We start from the raw sequence: 19017 nt of genomic DNA, 5'->3' as shown, positions 1-19017 counted from the left end.
CAAAATTGCCTGAGAACCACGCAAGTGTCTCCACAAGATCAAGGAGACGTTGTGGGGAGCCCGTGGCACAAGATGAAGTCACTGACCGTGTATCCCGACCCTTGGAGACACCAAGTCTTGAGGGAGGGGGATTCGGGACAGGTGAGTTTTGAATGGGCAGGGGGTGGGGGGTGGCAACATCAGGCAAGGCCTCTGAGGCCCTCAGACCAGGAGGACAGCCGCAGGGGGGAGGCCGGTTAGGAGTAGGGGAGGCACCTCTGGCCTGGACGTGGCTGCCCTGTGTTCTAGTCGAGACCCTGCCTCTGGCAAGCCACACATCCCTGAGGGTGGTGCCTCGGTGTCAGAATCTGTAAAATGATGTAGGACGGGGGCTCTCTCGACTTAGTGGGAACAGCAATTACTCTGTGTATGTGGGTTCAGGAGGTGTGTTCCTGGCTGAGTCGTGTTCCTCAAAAAGACGGGTGCAAGGTCTCACCCCGTGGATGTGCGATCATTTGGAAATCGGGTCTCCGCAGATGTGCTAAAGTAAGACGAGGTTGTGCTGCATTAAGTCGGGCCCTGAACCCAACGACTGAGGTCCTGAGAAGACAGCCGTGTGAAGAGACAGAGCCTGGAGTGACCCAGCCGTGAGGCAGGAATGCCAAGGACTGCCAGAAGCCGCCAGAAACCTCCAGAAGCTGGAAGAGGCCAGGAGGGGTAGTTCCCTGGAGCTTCTGGTGGGGGCAAGGCCTTGTGGATGCCTTCATTTTAGACTTCTCGCTTCTAGAACCGTGAGAGAAACCATTTCTGTTGTGTTTGGTCACCGAGCTGGGGGTAAGCTGTCGGGAAGGTCGAGGAATCAGGGGCTCACTAACGGGCAGGTTCCAGAGAATCTGTCCCTGAGGATTCCAAGCGGGTAGGGCAGAGCCCAGAATCCTGACGAGGTTTCAGAGTGCACGAGGGAGCTGGGGGGGGGGGGGGGGGGGGGGGGGGGGGCGGGAAATCTGCAGACCGTACTTGGGGCCTCTGTCCCAGATGGCCTCCTGCCGAGCTCCACCCTGCCACTGTCCCTGTCGCTGTCACTGGCTGGTGAGGGCCCCTCCGATGCTGCCGGGGTGAGTACCCGACCTCCTCAATCTGTCCCCCCTCTGCACAGGGGCCTCCGTGTTGGCATGAGAACCAAACAAGGCTGGAAAAGGCTTCTATCCACCCCATGGACCCCCAGATGGGGCGAGTGGCTCACTCCCCGACCTCCAGCTGTGAGAGGCAGGCCTTGGAGCACCGGGATTACAGACACGGGAGCAGCCAGGGGCCTGGCTGGGGAGCAGGGAAACAAGGAGTCAGCTCGGACAACCTCAGAAAGCAAAGCTCTCCTGAACCAGCCGCGCGGCTGTGTGTGGGCACAGAGGCCAAGCGAGCTCCACAAGCAGAAATGCCTTCCTCGATCGGCTCCGGATGCCGGAAGGAAACACCCATCTCACGAGCACCTACTGGGCGCGCGCACTGTGCACCCCACTCGGCAGAGGGGGTGGGATTTGCTCCCAGTGGGCAGAGGAGGCAACGAGGTCAGAAGAAGGAAGGTCACGGAGTCGAGTTCGCTCAGCCAGGGAGACGCAGAGGCGGGCAGCTGGCAGCAGGGACTGAGCACCTACTGTGTGCCTTTGCTAAGCGGGCAGAGGGAGGGGGTGCCCGCAACCCGACCAACTACCCTGTGATGTGTGTCTGGCTCCCCGCTTACAGACGAGGAGACAGGGCTCAGAGAGGTCCCCTCCCGAGACCGCTCAGCCTGTGGGGGCACAGCGGGCATCGGCCACACCTCCGCCCCTTCCTCCCTTCCCGTGTCGCTGGCCGAAGGAGGGCAAGGACGCTGGGCCGATGTAACAATCGCTGGTACTTAGCGACTGCTTCCTCCAGGTGCTGCGCTAAGTGATCTACACGTATTAACGTTTCCAGTCCTTGCAGCGTTAACCCCATGGGAGGCAGGGTAGGGGCAATTATTACTCTCTACTTTACAGGGGGGAGACTGAGGCACAGACGGGGAGCAAGTTGTGAGGAAAGGGGTAGGCTGGGATTCAAACCCAGACAGTCCAGCCACTGCCTCTGAGTTACAGCGAGGGCCAGATGCCAGGGCAAGGGAGGAGCCGCTTTGTCCCAGGGCTGGGGACAGGCTGGAGGGTCCCACCCCCCAGCGAAGCTCTGGTCCCCACCAGGGTGACAGCCTGCAGTTCCGATAGTGGCCACTAGGTGGCAGGGCCGGCGGAGCAGTGGTGGCCTCGCCAGCCAGAGAGGGATAAAGAGCACCCTCCTCCCCCAACCCCAGGGCCGGCCAGCCCTGACCTGGCCACCCACCTCCAGCTCCCCGGAGAAGTCTGGTGTCCGAGGCCTGCTGTGGTTGCGCAGGGTCAGGCTGAGGTGTAGGCCATGGTCTGGGTCCGGGGCAAGGCCCAGCCGACAGTGGGAACGAAGCAGGAGCTCACCGTGGCCCAGGGTGTGCTCCCCAGAGACCGAGAGAGCCTGGGACGAGAGGGTGGGTGTTAGCGGTCGGGGGGCACAAGGGCAGCAGTCTCCTCTCCCCACCAAGCCCTGGTCCAGATGACCAGGGCTGTCGCAGTAGCCTATTGGGTCTCCCTTCCTCCAGTTCAGCGCCAGCCCCCAGTCCCTCCTCCACTTGACAGCCAGACCTCCCTATAAAAATGCAAATCAGTCACTACCCCCTTGCTCACAACTCTCTGCCTTCCCACTGTCCTGAGAAGAAAAGCTGGTCTCCTGGGCCTGACCCATGGGTCAGCATTATCTTCTTAACCTCACCTCCTTGCTAAGGGCTGCCCCATGTTCCTCAAATACCCTAAGCATATCTGGCCACAGGGCCTTTGCACTAGCGGTTCCCTGTACAGAGTTTGCTTGTCAATGAGGCCCCTCTGCAATCCCGTGTCCTCTCTCCCTGCTTCCTTCCTTCAGAGCGTTCAGCATGCCTGAGTACTTATCATGCCTCTTGTTTAACTTTTTCCACCCAGGGGCGTGTGAGCTCCAGCGGGTAGGGCATCTGGTCTGCCCCTTTCACCATCCTCGTCCCTGCACCTAGAACAGGGCTTTGAGTAAGTGAACCCCACAATGCTCTGAATGAATGGATGAGTGGGGTTGGGAAACCGGCTCAAGGGCCAAATTTGGCCTGCCCGGCAAGTCACCGGCACATTTCGGGAACCTCTTTTTCAGATTACCAGCACGTCCCCACCCCTACTCTGCCCTGAGGAGAGGCTGTTCCCAGAATCCCTGTCACCCCTCAGGCAGGAGGTCTGTGTCACTGGACAACTGAGCTGACCTAGTTCCTGCTCCCCCTGACTTCATCTAAACCCCCTTTTCTTGGTCTTGGGCCCAGCAGTGGGGAGACGTGGGCCCCACTCTGCAGCCCAGAGTGTACCCCACCAGGCCCGCATCCCCAGACACCGGCAGAGAATGAGCTCTTTTGTTTACACGTATTTATGACAGCAAAGTTAAGTAACTGTAACAGAGACCATATGGCTTGAAAAGCTAAAACGTTGCTATTTGGCCAGTTATGAAAAAGCCTGACCCTGGGATGGATGAGAAGATGGATGGATGGACGGGAGAGTAGGTGAGGAGATGGGTGTGAGGGAGGGTGGATGGACAGATGGACGGACAGGAGGGTAGGTGGGTGGGTGAGTGGGTGGATGGATGGATGGACAGATGGACAGGAGAGTAGGTGAGTAGGTGGGTGGGTGGGTGGGTGGATGGATGGATGCACAGACGGATGGACAGGAGGGTAGGTAGGTGGGTGGGTGGATGGACAGACGGACAGGAGGGTAGGTGAGTAGGGGGGTGGGTGGGTGGATGGATGGATGGACAGACGGATGGACAGCAGGGTAGGTGGGTGAGTGAGTAGACGGATGGAGAGACAAGAGGGTAGGTGGGTGGGTGGATGGATAGATGGACAGATGGACGGATGGACAGGAGGGTTGGTGAATGGGTGGGTGGAGGAATGGAGGGATGGAGGGATGGATAGCAGGGTAGGTGAGTGGGTGGGTGGGCGGGGGGATGGATGGATGGATGTACGGATGGATGGACAGGAGGGTTGGTGAGTAGGTGGGTGGGTGGGTGGAGGGATGGATAGAAGGGTAGGTGAGTAGGTGGGCGGGTAGACGGCTGGGTGGTTGGGTAGGTGGCTGAGTGGGTAGGTGGATGGGTGGACGGATGGACGACGGACGGACAGCAGGGTGGGTGAAGAGGTGGGTTGCTGGATGGGAGGGTGGGTAGGTGGATGGGAGGAAGGACCAATCAACCAGCTGACAAACTCAGGCAGAATGTTGGGAGAAAGGGGTCCCAGCACCCTACCTCTAACAACGATGAGACTAAGCATAGCTTTCATTTACGTGTAAACCCTCTTCCTGTGTCACGTGTTAAACCTCACAATCACCCTACACACCGGAACCTAGAACTTCTGTTCCCCCGATGAATCACCGAACATTCAAAGTATGGACCCTGCCTGTGGTCAACCGGCCGACAAATGGCACAGCGGTGACGCTGGCACCCAGCGCCCTCACACACACCCCTGCACTCTGCAGATGCTGTCCTCTCTCCTCACCCTCCCTCCATGGGTCCCTGGGCCCCTTCCCTGGGACGGACTCACCCTGGGCAGGTCACAGAGCCCCAGGTGGAGGGAATGGTGTAGCCAGTGGCTGTAGTCGGTCTCCACTTCTCCCCGGAAGCTCTGGGTGGCGCAGGAGGCAGTGAAGACGTGCTCTAGCATGACGTCCGCATGGATCTGGTCTGGCCGGGACGGCCAGTGCCTCTGGAATGACACGGCCCCGTGAGGCAGGGGCTCATCCCAGTAGAGGAGGGAAAGGCCCCGGGCGGCTGCAGACGGGAGACCCTGACAAGAGGGGAGCAGGTGCCCTGAGTCCCACTATGATGGCCCCGGTCAGCCACAGCAGCCACGTATACTCTGGGCATGAGGGCTGCTGGAGGCACCAAGGGAGCTGGACCTAGGGGTGCCAGAACGCGGGTGTGAGACCCCAGAAGGAGCACGGTGGGCTTCCAGGGCCGGGTGTCCCCATTTCTCCACGGCCCGGTGTCTGCTCCGAGGGCTCACGTCATGCTGGGTGCCTTGCTTTCCTCACCTCCCAGAGCTGTCACTATACCCCAGTCGGGGAAGAACTACTGCACCCATTTTCCAGTTGGGAACACCAAGGCTTACTGTGGAGACATGGGTACTCATGGTCCCACAGCACAGCCGGCCCTGGCACCCAGGACCACATGGCTTCAGAGCCGGGCACTTTCTATAGCAGATGGGGCCGCCCTGTGGGTACTTGCCTGGGACCCGGCTTTCTAGGCCTCACCTCATGGGTCAGGTTCTGCCGCACCCGGCTTAGGTCCCAGGACAGGTCGAGCTGCTCGCTGAACACGGCCGTGGTCTGTGTCAAGGCCCCACAGGCCCTGAGGGCGCCCAGGCCCCATGTGGCCCGGAACTGACAAGAGGATGGAGTATGTGACTCAGGGCCAGCACAGGGGCCCAGAGTCAGGGAAAGGCCCGCGCTCGACGTGGCAGTCCCACCAAGGCCTACCTGCCCCGGGGAGGCGGCCAGGCAGCCGTCCCAGATGGTATCGTACCCCGAGGACCTGTCAGCCCAGGTGAGGTGCAAGGTCACGGGCTGCCCTCTGTCCAAGGCCAGCTGCACCTGCATCAGATAGAGGCCGGTGAGGGGGGTGGGAAGGGGAAGAGGATGTTCTGTGTGTGTGTGCGCTGCAGGGGCGGGGGGCGGGGAGAGGGAGGGTGGCCCCCTGCCCACCACTCTAGGGGATGAAGCAGGGAACTGGAGACAAAGTCCTGCCCCTGCCTATCCCGCCGGGGCTGCAAGAACTCAGAGCCACGCCCGACGAGGAAGCTGCAAGTATTTCGATGCAAGACACCTCATTGCCAACATCCAGACTTGCCCTTTCCAGAAGGAAATCGGAGCCCCCCCGACTCAGGGCCTCTGGGGCTGCTCTGGACTCAGTGTGCGCCCCGCTCCCCTAATCTTCCCACTGAAGCGCTCGCCCCCCTGTGATGTCAGGAGGAAGCGGGGCTGACGGGAGGTCGTGAGGCGGGCCTCATGGTGGAACCAGTGCTCCTGTAACCACAGACTCCAGAGAGCTCTCTCCCTGGCACATGAGGACACGGAAGGCTGCAAGCCAGCAAGAGAGGTCTCGCCGGGACCTGACCAAGCTGGACCCTTGATTGTGGACTTCTAGCCTCTGGAAGTGGGAGACGTAAATTTTTGTTTTAAGCGACAGACACTATCTAGCCTGCAGTGTTTTGTTATGGCAGCGGAGGCCGCCCAAGGCAGGGGTCCTCAGCTGCTATCTCCCGGCACCTGTCCTGTCACTTACTCTGTTCCAGCCTAATTGCCTCTGGCCCTTTTCGAAGCACCCCAGCCTGTTCCCACCTCAGGACCTTTGCACTTGCTGTCCCCCCTCTATACCCAAAATGCTATTCCTCCAGCTTGTCACAAGGTGGCTCCCTCTCGCTTGTGCGTCCTCAGCTGACAAACCACTTCCTCCAGGAGGCCCTCACTGACCACCCCATCTAATTAGTCTCTATCTCAGCCTCCTCTCTGCTTTCTTCAGAGTGCTTGTCACAACTCTTAATTTTTCCTCATTCATTTGTTTGAATTTTAGACAGGGTCTTCGGCCTGCAACATGCTGTCTACTGTCTACACACACTCGTCTACTGTTTTCCGTTTCACAGCTGAAACAACTGAGGCTCAGAGAGGGTCCATGAGCTGCCCAAGGCCACCCAGCTGGTTGAGGAGTCGAGCTGCCCTGCCCATATCCCCCTGCAGTTTCTGACTAAACAAGCAAACATATAAATGATGAGTCAGACACGCTTGTAAGCTCTTTAAATGCAGCACTGTAGGTCTCACACACTACCTGGCATGTAGTAGGTGTTTAATAAAGTACTGCTAAGGGAATGAATGACCAAAGGACCTCTCAGGGTCCCAAATTTCAGGAATCTGTGATTCTGGAGGAGTCCTTCACACCGGTAGACAGGCAGAACCTTCTCCCCCTGCCCACCCCACCCCCAGCTCAGCCATGCAGCTCGCCAACCACCAAGACCACATGACAGGCACCTCGGATGACCCCACTCACCTGCCAGCTCTCCTTGCCACCCCTGCTCTCAGCAAGGCCGCTGGCCTCCATGCACGACCAGGAGAGGTTGAAGGGCTGAGCCAGGGCCAGGCGGGCGGCCAGCTTGTCCCTCCCCAACTGCAGAGAGGAGGAGACCACCACCTGGGGAGGGGGACAGGCTGAGCCCGAGGCCTCGCCCACAAGGGCATCCCCCTCCCCACCCTGTACAGACAACCTTCTCCAAGGTCAAAGGGCATGAGAGCAGCTGGCTCTGAGCACAAAACTCCCAGGACTCTGGGGGGGGGGGGGGGGGCGGGGCTTGGCGAGATTCAGCCCGTTTTGCAGAGGACAAAGTTGAGGCCCGGGAGGAGCAGGCAGGGACAGTGAGGACAGAGATGGGGCAGAGAATGGTACACATGGTGACGAAGACACGGGCCTGGGGCATCAAGGACTTAGAATCGCAGCCCTGCCTTCCACTAGCTCCGTGACTCCGGAGAAGTCACTATACCTCCTTGAGGTTCAGTGTCACCATCGGAACGTGGGGCTGCCGTGCCCGGCACATGATAAGCCTTCCCTGTGCATTCACCACTGGTTTCCCTGTTGTCGCTCAGGTGTGGCTGGAACCCAGGTTCCATTCCCCACCCCGCGCCTTTCCCACGGTCTCTTGGGGCCTGGAACCAACTGGGTTGGCCCGAGTAAGGCTCCTTGGGCAGGCCTGGGCCCCGAGGGTCCTGCTCAGCCTACAGGCCTGGTAGAGTTCCCGGGGTCTCCTTCCAACCCAGCCACCCACCTGGTCCTTGCCATCCCAGCCCACGGCCAGGTGGTCCCGGCGTCCACGTCGTGAATGCTCAGAGGACAGGCTGAGACTGCAGTGTCGCGGCAGGGAGAGGGGCAGCTGGTGCGTGAGCTCCACTGGGTGGGGGCACAGGGAGGGGCGGAGAGGCCCCAGGGGGATCTCAGCAGACACAGCGACCACCTCGGGCAAGGTGGCCACTTGGGGGCCACGTGCTCAGGTAATCCACACAAAATTCAGAAGCTACACCTTCACTGGGTCACCCACCACCCACCACTCAACGCACCCGCCCCCACCCCCCCATCCCTGTGAGAGCCCCAAATCTCCCCTCCCCGCTTTGCAGGGAGACTCAGCACCTCCTGCATCAAGAGGTGCAGCCCTCGAACCTGGGCCTTGAGACTTATTAATAGGAGTTGGGGAAGGGGATGCTGCCACATCCCAGCCCAGGCTTCGAGAGGCCTCAGCTCCCACTCGCTCCCTGGGAACCTGCCCAGGCACCACAAGAGGGAACCCAGGCTGGCCTGCTGGATGGTGACCGCACATAGGCAGCACCTGGGTCTCCCAGCCGAGGCGGTCCTAGATCTGCCGGGAGCCAGCCCCCCGAGAGAGTTGGAGAGCCCAGCCCAGGTCAGCAGCAGCCTGTGCCCAACCTGATGCTTTCTGGTAGAAACCAGTGAGTTTGGGGACGGTTGTCACTCACCAAAGGCTGCCTGGGCCACCTGCCACCCAACATTCCTCACACTCAGGGGTGACCTGTGCTCCTTTTGAATGCCCCGCACCCACCCGGCCCACGGTCAGCTGGCCTCTACTCGCATTCTGTTCTAGGGTGAGACATGGAGGCATCTCCATAGCTGAGGCCTCACACCAGGCAGTCTCCCTGCCCTAGACTTTCTTCCTTCACCCCCTAGACTAAGTCTAGCTGCCCGGACCTCTTGCAACACTTGACCCCATCTTGTGAGGCCACCGGTTGGCCCTGTCTTCTCTGACCCATGAGCAAGAGTCACCTGAGACTCCACGGGAGACAGTGGCCCTCTGAACTCGATAGAAGGGTGCCACCTGTTCCTACACAGGCTCCTGGGAGCTGTGCCCAGAGACGGTGCCACTAGGTGCTTCTCAAGGAGCCATCAGGTCATTAGTCTAGAGAACGCCGACCACGTTCATGGGCCCCGCACTCAGAGCCCTAACCCTCCTTCCCACACTCTGACCCCCTGACTCCCATGCTCTGTACCCACAGAGCAGGGTCCTCAGGCTGCCCAGCCCAACCATGCACCCCCTGCATGCACCCACGCACCCCCTGCACACACACACACACACACACACACACACACACACACACACTGCCTCAGCTTATTGAGGATCAATGCATTTCATCTGCCTTGCAGGGCACACGTGTGGCAACTGTGACCCTGGGGAGATTCCATCAGACCACCCAGCAGGCGGTGGCCCCGGGACCGGGGTCTGCATTGTGTCGCCCGCTTGGCAGGCCTGCAGGTCGGGCTCTGCTCTGTGTAAACTGACAGCCTGTGTGACCTCACAGTCCCTTCCAGGGGGCTATTTGCTGGAGGACCTCGGGGGACGCAGGTGCCGTCACTGGGGCTTCTGTGGGACAGCACTCACCTCCCCTGCCAACTCTCAGCCTCAGCTCTGAACCCCCTGGGAATGCTCGGGGCTGCCCCACCTTCCACACACCCTGTCTTATCACACTCAGGGGAACCGTAACTCCGGGCTCGGGGCTGGGGCCCTGCGTGGCTGGGGTCCCTGGGGCCGCCCGCCTGTCTGCACCCCTCGCTCCCCCTTCAGTGCACTCGGGCCACTCTGGCCTCGCTGCTGTTGCTCTAGCACTCCAGTCTTATTCCCACCTCAGGGCCTTTGCACATGCTTTTCCTTTTCCTCTCGATGCCCCTCCTCAGATCTTCACCACAGCCAGCTCCTTCTCATCATTCAGGGCTCAGCTTGGACATTACCTTGTCACATGGGCCTTCCTAGGCTGCCCCACCCACAGGAACCCCACACCCCCAAATGAAACCCTTCTCGCTCTCAGACACACTCTGATAGGCTTTTCCTCACATTCGCATCCCTGCACACCGCCTCTCTCCCTGCAGGCAGGGACCTGGGCCATCTTATTTCCGGACGGATCCCCCAGTGCCTGGAACAGCATCTGGGTTAAGCAAGCATTCGAGGATGGTTCGTGGAGCGAGTGAACCGGCCACCCCCGTCAGCGGCCTCTCAGACACTCACCCTGGAGGCTGAGATTCCCTGGGGGTCTGGGGAAGGACCCAGAGAGGCTCCCGTGGAGGGTCACCACCTGGTCATCCCACAGAAGTGTCTGGTGCAGGGTGCGGGTCCCACGGGCTCTCTCGTACGAGGTCTGCAGGACCAGCTCCCCAGGAAGGGTGCTGAACTGGAAGAGAAAGACAGCACCGGGTCACTGGACAACCTGGTCCACGTTGCTGCTTGGGGTAGAAAAGAAGCACTTTTGGAAGAAGAAAGACAGGGAACATTCATGGGGCATGAACAGTTTAGGGGCTGCCAGAGACATCAGGAAGCGAGAAAGCCAAAGGCTCCCGGAGGATGGGCAGACAACGTGGTGGAGGGGTAGAGCACGACACAAGACGCCGCATGGCCCCGTAAAAAGGACACCACCTCTCAGCTCCCCTTCCAAGCTGTGTGGCCCTGGGTCAGTCCCCTAACTTCTCTGAGCTTCAGTTTCCCCGTCTATGAGAGGGGATGAGAGTCCCAAGGCCAACCTCTGCCAGCCCGGGGCTGACCTGCGGGCACTGCCACGTGGGAGCTGCTGTGGTTTGCAGCAAGGGTTGCTCAAACACTCAGTGAGCAGGCATCATGTTCCAGACCCAGTGCTGAGCATCGGGGGAGGAAGTTAACTGCCCCACCCTGATGCAAGACCCCCCTTACTCCCTGCCGGGCGGAGGACTCCCTGCTGTCTCTGCTGCCCCCTGTAGGTCCCTTCCCATGCAGCAGCCGGAAGGATCTGAAATCATCGCTTGGACCACATCCTCAAAGGCTTCCAATTTCACAGAGAACTAAATCCAAACTCCTCCCTGAGGCTTGCCAGGAGCCTACGCGATCGGACCCCTACGACCTCCTACCGCATCCATACTCCCCCACTCTACTCCAGCCCGGTGGCCACTCCTCAAACATCCCAACTCATTCCTGCCCCCAGGACCTTTGTATGTGCTCTTCCCTCTGCCTGGAAGGCTTTTCCACCAGATTTTCAGACGGCCAACACTTGCTTGTCATCTGGGGCTAGCTCAAATGTCAGCTTCTTTGTGAGGGTTTCCTGGCCCCCTAAAGAGCTCCCCCGCTATCACCCCATTTTCTTTTCTCTATAGTATGTATCACCATCTGGAGTATTTTCTTACTTATTTATGCAATTTTGGGGGGGCCAATCACCCCACCGGATGGACACTGGATGAGAGGAAGGATCCACCAATCCTATTCCAGGCGATGTCCTCTGCTTCTAGGACCTGCCTGTGCTGGACCCTAGTAGGGGCTCAATAAATAACGTGCAAGGGAAGGAGACAGGGAGGAAGGGACAGACACAGAGACCAGCTGCCGATCCATTCCAGCGAGTCTCGCCTACTTCACAGCCCGTGACAATTCCTCTTTTCTCGAAGGGCCGCCCCAAGAGCCCCCCCAGCCGGCCCCGGCTGCCCTCCATGCACCTGGGGGAAGGTCTGTTCCAGCCTGATGATGTTGGTGACACTGGCCTTCGCGGTCACCACCCTGGTGCCCACGTGGAAATGATGCTCTTCCACCGCCACGAAAATCGCGCTCCCGGCCTCATGCTCGGAGTACTGTAGCTGGGTCAGAGAAGCAGGGGAGAGATTTCCTCATTAGTTTCCTTTATTTTTTTTAATATTTATTTTTGAGAGACAGACCATGAGTGGGAAAGGGGCAGAGAGAGAGGGAGACCCAGAAGCCAAAGCAGGCTCCAGGCTCCGAGCTGTCCGCACAGAGCCTAACGCAGGACTTGAACCCACCAACGGTGAGAACATGACCCGAGCCAAAGTTGGACGCCTAACCACTGAGCCACCCGGGTGCCCGCCCCATTGGTTTCTGATGGAACGTTCAGGTGGATCCCGGCTCCAGGCTGTAGGGTTGGGCCCAAGACACCCGCAGCTTCCTGGGCTGGACGAAGTCTGAGGAGATGAGGGTCCTGAGCCCCGGCCGAGGCTACCAGGTGTGCCCATGACAACCACCTCTCCAAGCCCTTAGTGCTGTAACACGCACTTGAAGGCAGCTACTATCCCGGGGCCATCAGGCAAGAATTGTGGTGGCATTAGTGTTGTGGACAGCAGGGGGCAGTCTAGCGCAGGAAACTGGGCACAGGCAGGGACAGCAGATGCCCATTCTGGCTCCACGGCTGTCACGTGGGGTGGATGACCCCTGGCTAGTTCCTAAACCAATCGAGTCTCTGCTTTCTAACCGGAGATAATAACCGGGATGATGAAATTTTTATTAATGTGCTGCAAAAAGCGTATGAAATAATGTGCCATCTTCCAGACTGGCTACACCACCGAATCACTTAGGGCATTAGCCGCAGATAGAGATTCTGGGTTCCTACCCGCCGCTTGTAAAAACAGAACCTCCGGGAACAGGGTGGAAAGACTGGTATTTTAAAATGTATTTTCTTTGAGAGAGACACAGAGAGAGAGCAAGAGAGAGAAAGCCTGCATGCAAGCAGGGGTGGAGGGCAGACAGAGAGAGAGAATCCTAAGCAGGCTCCACATTCAGCGCAGAGCCCGATGTGGGGCCTGATGCCATGACCCCAGGATCATGACCTGCGCTGAAATGAAGAGTTGGATGCTCAAATGACTGAGCTACCCAGGTGCCCCCAAACTGGTATTTTTGAAGAGCTCTGCAGATTAGCAGTACCCCTGTCAAAACATTCAACCCAGATCTCGTCTTGAACAAAGAATCTGACAAATCCCGATGGAGGAGTTTTGCAAAATAACTGCCTGGAAACTTCACAACTGTCAGTGCGGGGCTTTTCCTGCTTAGGGGGAAGTATATCAACCTCTGCAACTTACTTTGAAATGTGTCAAAAACTCAGCTGGATGGGGAGCTATCTGATAAAGCAAGAGGAGTGAACCAGGAGTAAGGAAATCTAGGCACTGGGTATGTGGATGTTCACTACAAAACTGCTTTCATTTTCCAGTGTCTGAAAAGGTTAATAGTAAAAATATTGGCGGGGGGAACAGGTACTGGGCAGGAGAAAAATTTCTAGATCAGGGGTCCGCTTTGGGCCAAATTTGGCTCACCACTTGATTGTGTAAATAACGTTTTATTGTAACACAGCCACACCCACTTATTTACATATTGTCCATGGCTGCTTTTTTGTTACAGTGACAGCACTGAGCATTGCAACAGAGACCATATTGGGTGTAAAGGCGAAAATATTTACTATCTGGCTCCTAAGGTCTGCAGACCTCTGTTCCAGATTAAGAAATCAAAAAGAACAACTAAGGACCCCTGGTGATCCTGCAGAAGGTCCTAGATTTAAAAGAAACTGAAAACAAACAAATTTTTTAAAAACCCAGCTTGAAAGAACATTATTGGAGTAACTAGGAAATTTTATTACGGACTACATATTAAATCATAATATTACTACATCATGTTAAATTTCCTGAGTTTTGTACTTACTGTGTTATACAAGAAAGTAGACTTTTAATAGGAAACACTCACTGAAGTATTTAGAAGAGGTATGATGTGTCCAGAAACATGTCTGTATCATCTCTTAATGGCACAGAAGAAAATGTATGCGTGTGTGTGAGTATACAAATATATATAACACGTAAGTATAAACAGAAAGTTTTGGCAGGATATTAACAACTGGGGAATGTTCACTGTCCCACAGTAACTTTTCTATAGATTCAAAGTATACAAAACAAAGACTGGGGTCGGGGGAACAAGAGGTTCCCTGATGGATCGTACAGCTGCAACGAAGCTTGGGGAGCACTGACATCGTGTGAGCGCACCAGGACGGGGCCTGGCACACGGTAGGGGCTCTGCAAACAGAGGCGGCCGAGCCCCGGGCAGGGAGGGCACTTAACAAAACCGGGTGGCTGGCAGGATGGCGAAGTGGCCAGTCGGCAGATGTAACAACTGGTCACTCATTCCATCAGTCAACATCTTTCCTGGAGCACCTACTGTGTGCTGGGCCCTGGGCCGGGTATGCCCTCCAGAAGCTTCTGATTTGGGAAAGAGCTGCAGACAGGGAAACAGGTAATGGTAACGGTAACGGAGGGAGGGGGGGCACGCCAGCCTGGGCCTGCTGTCTACTCCCAGGACCCCCAAATGCCATGCGCAGGCCAGATGCGTGACCAGGGGCTGTCCTGGGGGTCCCGGGTGAAAAGGGGATTCACGGACAAGGGTGGGAAGAGACACAGAGAGCCTGGGCCGTGAGAACAAGACAGGGCACCCGGGTGGCACTGCTGCCTCAACCTGAGTGGCACTGTGCCACTCGACCCAGCTGCCGGGAGCCTGCCAGGCCGTTGAGGTGGTCCCGGTGCCAGGCCCCCGGCAGGCGGGCCTCCCCTGCTCCCCAGGGTCTCGTGGGCTCAGAGGGGGGCTGTGGGCGCGGCCCAGGAATGTGAGCCTGGGGGTGTCTGGGAAAGCTGGAGCCAGGGGTTTCCGAGGGCAGCCCACAGGGGCCTGCTGTGGGCCTGCAGACACATGTGGACAGGTTACGGTCCCCGGCAGGGCCCCCTCCCACCTCGGCAGGGCATCTGGAAGCAGTCAGGGCTCAGGGGCGGCTGGGCACAGTTACCTTGGCTGAGGCTGTGCGGGGGCAGCGGCCCAGAAGGCCAGGGAGGTGGTGCCGGCCGGAGAGCTGCAGCTCTTTGCTGGAAGGAAGGACAGGGTGTGCCTGAGGCCGGGCACGAGGGCGCCCATGGCTGGTCAGGGACCAGGCCAACCTCCCCGGCAGAGGGCAGGAGATCCAGGAACCTGGCCAGGGGCCGGTGGGGGGGCGTTCGCACACCCCAGGCCCAAGGGCCGCGTGGTGCGGGGTCAGGTGACACACGTTTCCATCCCCGCCCGGCCTGCGTCGGGTACTGGCAGGGGAAAGTTCCCCAATTACCCTCTGTGAGCCTCAGTTTCCCCCTCAGCATAAAGAGCTATAGCGGTGCCGGGCTGAGTGTCTCCGGCGGGCCCATCAATAGGCCCTCTCGGGCTTGGCCAGTGGAAGCCTCAGCAGGGTCTAGACGGCAGCATTTGAAACATGGGCTCGCTCCTGGCAGCCGAGTGCCCACGGCACGCTTTCCCCTGGCCCCTCCAGGCCAAGGTGCTCGTGGCAGCCCAGTGCTGTGAGCTCCAGGCTGCTGCCCCTTCCTGGTGGCTCGGCCACACCGTGGTGTCACTCGTGGCTGTGGGCTGACGTGTGCATGTAGCAGCATCTCTGGCCTCTGCCCGCTAGAAGCCAGTAGCTCCCCAGCTACAACAACCAGAAATTTCCCCAGACGTGGCCCCATGACCCTGGGCAGGCACAGTCACCCTTCGGCGACCTGGTACGGGGGCTGGAGCCTGGTGGCCCCCCGACTTCATACATGCGTGAGGCCACCGGGCACCGGGCCAGCCACCCGGCAGGTCCCCAGACTGAAGAGCTCTAACAATGACTAATTTAAATTTGAGGCCTAGGATGCATTTAGTTTGTGGGACCGGGAACTCCTCATCTGTGTCCTGCCCCCCAAAGGCCAAGGCTATTTTACGAGCTGTGTGGCCTTGGGCAGGTTGCTATGCTTCTCTGAGCCTTTCTTTCCACATCTGTGCAGTAGGGCTGTGGGGAGGGTTCAAGGAGGCGCTGGGGGTTAGAGGTCAGCACGCGGTAGGGGCCCAGCTGATCTCTCCCCCTCACCCATCCCTCTCTTCTCGGTGGGGGAGGGGGGCGGGCAGAGTGGCAGGGAGCCCCTCACCTGAGCACCTGGCTCTGGCCACGCACGTCAAGGACCAGGCTGGCTTGAGAATCACAGGTCAGCTGCAGGGAAGAATGCATCTGTCCCTCTGCCCAGAGCTTCTGGAACACGAGCTGAGGAAGCAGCAGGCTGTGAGGTATGGGGGGTACGGGGGCCCGAGGACCCTCCCAAGCCAGGCCCCGCTCTGCAGCCCAGAGTGTACCCCACCAGGCCTGCATCCCCGGATGCCAGCAGAGAATGAGCCCCACCACGTCTCCCCACCACGGGGCCTGAGACCAAGAAAAGAGGGTTTAGATGAAGTCAGAGGGAGCAGGAACCAGGTTCCCTCAGTTGGGGGGGGGGGTCCAGTGACAAAGACCCCCTGCATGAGGGGTGACAGGGCCTCTGGGAATAGCCTTTCCTCGGGGCAGAGTGGAGTAGGGGCGGGGATGTGCTGCTAATCGAAAACAAGAGGCTTCTGGAATGTGCCAGTGACTCGCCGGGCAGCCAGAGGGCCAGCCGGGAAAGGCGACTCTGTGCCAAGGGGCAGTGGCCGGAGCCTGACCCCATTCACGGGGCCACAGCAGCTTCTTCTTCCCAGATGCGGGAGGGCAGCATGGGAAGGGGCCCAGCTGCCAGCCAGAGCCCCTTTGCCTGCCTGCTTGCCACATGACCTTGGGCAGGTGGCATACCCTCTCACGTGTGACCCAGAGACAGTGATGACGGCGACTTACCATCACAGCGGCAGCCAAAGCTTCTAAACACCTGCTCCACCAGGTGTAACTGATGCGAACTCTCCCCGTGCTCCCCAACCCCGTGCTATCAGCACAAGTATCACCCCCATTTCATGAGACTGAGGGCACAGAGAGGCTAAGGAACCTGCCCCGGGCCACACAGCCCGCAGGCATCAGAGCTGGGATCTGACTCCCAGAGCCGAGATTCCTAAGGACTCTGCCGCCCGCCTCTCACGGGGTGTTGGGAGGAGGAAAGGAGTCACGGCACAGAAAACCCCGGCGCTGAGCACCCGGGTGCTCCACAGACCAAAGCTGGGCTTTCACTTGAACACAAGACCGGAAGGGGCAAAAAAGCACGCAGGGCGGGGAGCTGGAACTCGGGCCGCAGGAGGCCCGTCCACACGCCCCAGGGCTGCAAACACAAAGACGGCTGAGCAGACACGGGTTCCAGCGGTCAGTGTCACTAACAGCCTTTACTGACTGGAAAGTGCCAGAGAGATAGAGAGAGAGAGAGCACGGTCGGTCGTGCACACAGCGGGCCTGGCGCAGGCTGGGAACCGGATGGAGTGGGCAGAACTGGGGGGAGACCGGCCCAGCGTGGAGGTGGGGGGACCCACGTCTCACCTGGCTGGCGAAGGGCAGGCCCAGCGCCCGGAGAGCGGGTACCGCGTGGCTGGCATTCACCATCAGCTCCAGAGTGCCGTCCATCGGCCAGGCCACCAACGCTGCCACGTCCACGCTGACCCCACCATCCCCTCCGTGGAGGGCCACACTGGCCTCGGTCTGGGTCTCTAAGGGCAGAGAAGGGCACAGGCTGCTAAGGGCTCAGTTTGCCTCCTTTCTCAGGGGGCATGAACCCCAGGCAAGGCTTCTTGCTTTGAGCCACTGGGACGTCAGGAGGCGGCCCTCACCTGCCCCCGGGGATCTCGGCCTGGCTTCTCCGCCTCCTGGGCTGGCTGCCAAACTGACACTTCGCACTGTCCCTCCCAACCCTTCGTGCTCCCTGCCTAGGGAGGGTCAGCCCCTCGAGGGCAGGGCCTTTACTTTCCCCCCCGGGCCCATCCCCAGCACTTAGCACCCCTGGACACACCCCAGGGGTCCAGGGCTTCTCAAGGGAACAGATGAATACTTCTCTCCAGGTTTATCAAACATCCAATCACTATCAAATGATTCCGACCTGCAGCCTGCCCGGCCCAGACTGGAGGGGCCCCACTCTTTCCACCCATCCAGGAACCTCTCGTGGTGCCCAGCTGGACCACGCCTCATCTTAGCAAGCAGGGGGAAAAAAACCCTCTGGACAAGGAGAATCCAGAAGCTTTCTTCTTCTTCTTTTTGGACTTAGACTCCTCCTGCTCCATTAGAAAATACTTACCCAGGGTAAGTGCATGAAGCCTAGTCTACATCAGAGGCCAGCTTCCTGGGGCATGCACCCCACAGCCCCAGCCTGTGACCCCTGGCCCAGGCCATCGCCAGCCTCGTGGGCCCATCAGCGCAGGTGGCGCTTTTGGCAGATGTGGACAAGGTGGCCCTAAGCCTCGGTTTCCTCATCATTTAAGTGGGCACAGCCTGCCCACCCTGAGTGACGATGCCAAGATTCGTGGAGGTAACACACCTGAAAACACCCGGGGGGCACACAGACCTCAGGAAGTGTTTCTGTCCTCGCCTGATGCAGTGTTCAACCACGTGCACCTGCTGTGTAAGGGGCCCGAAGAGGAGGGGACGCACATCTGAAGGGGCCCCCATCTCCACGCCCGGGCATGTTTCAGACCCTCGGGGACACCAAGAATGTTAATACCAGGCAGAAAATACCCCCTAAGGGGTTGGGACAGTTAAACATGGACAGCAGTGCACAGGTGAGAAGTTTCCGCGGCTACAGGCAGCCACACCAGGTTTCTCAAGGGCCAGGAACCGGTCATCCTGGAACGACCCCAGTAAACCCTTCCTCAGAGCAGTCTGTGAGGTCAGTCCCTCTCTGTCTGTTCCAGGTTCCCACTCAGCCCATAGCGGGCTAAGAGCCAAGGACGGAAAAGAAGATGGCCCAAACGACAGGGGAGCCACCAAGGGTCCCATTCTCTGCGATCTACATAGTGGTCAGAGGGTGGCTCTGGAGTCACACTGCCCGGATTCAAGTCCTGATCTCATGGTTCAACAGCTGTGTGGCCTGGGACACGTGGCTCAACCTGAGTTTCCATCCTTCTCTGCAGAATGGGGGCAGTGACTAATCTCTACCTCATATGTTCATGACTTCATTTAAAGGATGTTTAATTGAACACTCACCCCACTCCACTCTGCAGAACAGGTAAAAATCATCCCTGGGTCCTTGTGGAGTGCCCATCCTAGCGTGGGTGGGCAGAAGACAGGCAATGAGAAATGAAGGTGTTTAGTAAGTATGTTATGTGGTATGTTAGAGCTACCAAGCCAGGAAAAGGAGGGAATGAGCTAGAGAGAGGTGGGGTACAAATAAACAGGGTGGGTGGGA

General features: G+C 58.8%; 1 protein-coding gene across 1 annotated transcript in view; it reads right to left on the bottom strand.

The window, feature by feature from the left end:
* Positions 1 to 19017, bottom strand: part of LOC122471172 — a 162175-nt gene that overhangs the window by 21874 nt on the left and 121284 nt on the right. The window contains exons 50-60 of the mRNA XM_043559463.1: positions 17163 to 17329; positions 15826 to 15938; positions 14682 to 14757; positions 11575 to 11712; positions 10130 to 10292; positions 7889 to 8010; positions 7120 to 7260; positions 5556 to 5669; positions 5331 to 5459; positions 4622 to 4783; positions 2329 to 2493 (exon numbers count right to left, since the gene is read on the bottom strand). Coding sequence (XP_043415398.1) covers positions 2329 to 2493; positions 4622 to 4783; positions 5331 to 5459; positions 5556 to 5669; positions 7120 to 7260; positions 7889 to 8010; positions 10130 to 10292; positions 11575 to 11712; positions 14682 to 14757; positions 15826 to 15938; positions 17163 to 17329 — 1490 coding nt within the window. The remainder of the gene's footprint in view (positions 1 to 2328; positions 2494 to 4621; positions 4784 to 5330; positions 5460 to 5555; positions 5670 to 7119; positions 7261 to 7888; positions 8011 to 10129; positions 10293 to 11574; positions 11713 to 14681; positions 14758 to 15825; positions 15939 to 17162; positions 17330 to 19017) is intronic.

This window comes from Prionailurus bengalensis, chromosome E3 (assembly GCF_016509475.1).
Source record: "Prionailurus bengalensis isolate Pbe53 chromosome E3, Fcat_Pben_1.1_paternal_pri, whole genome shotgun sequence".
Classification (NCBI taxonomy): Eukaryota; Metazoa; Chordata; class Mammalia; order Carnivora; family Felidae; genus Prionailurus; species Prionailurus bengalensis.
This window is presented reverse-complemented; position numbering and strand designations above follow the sequence as displayed.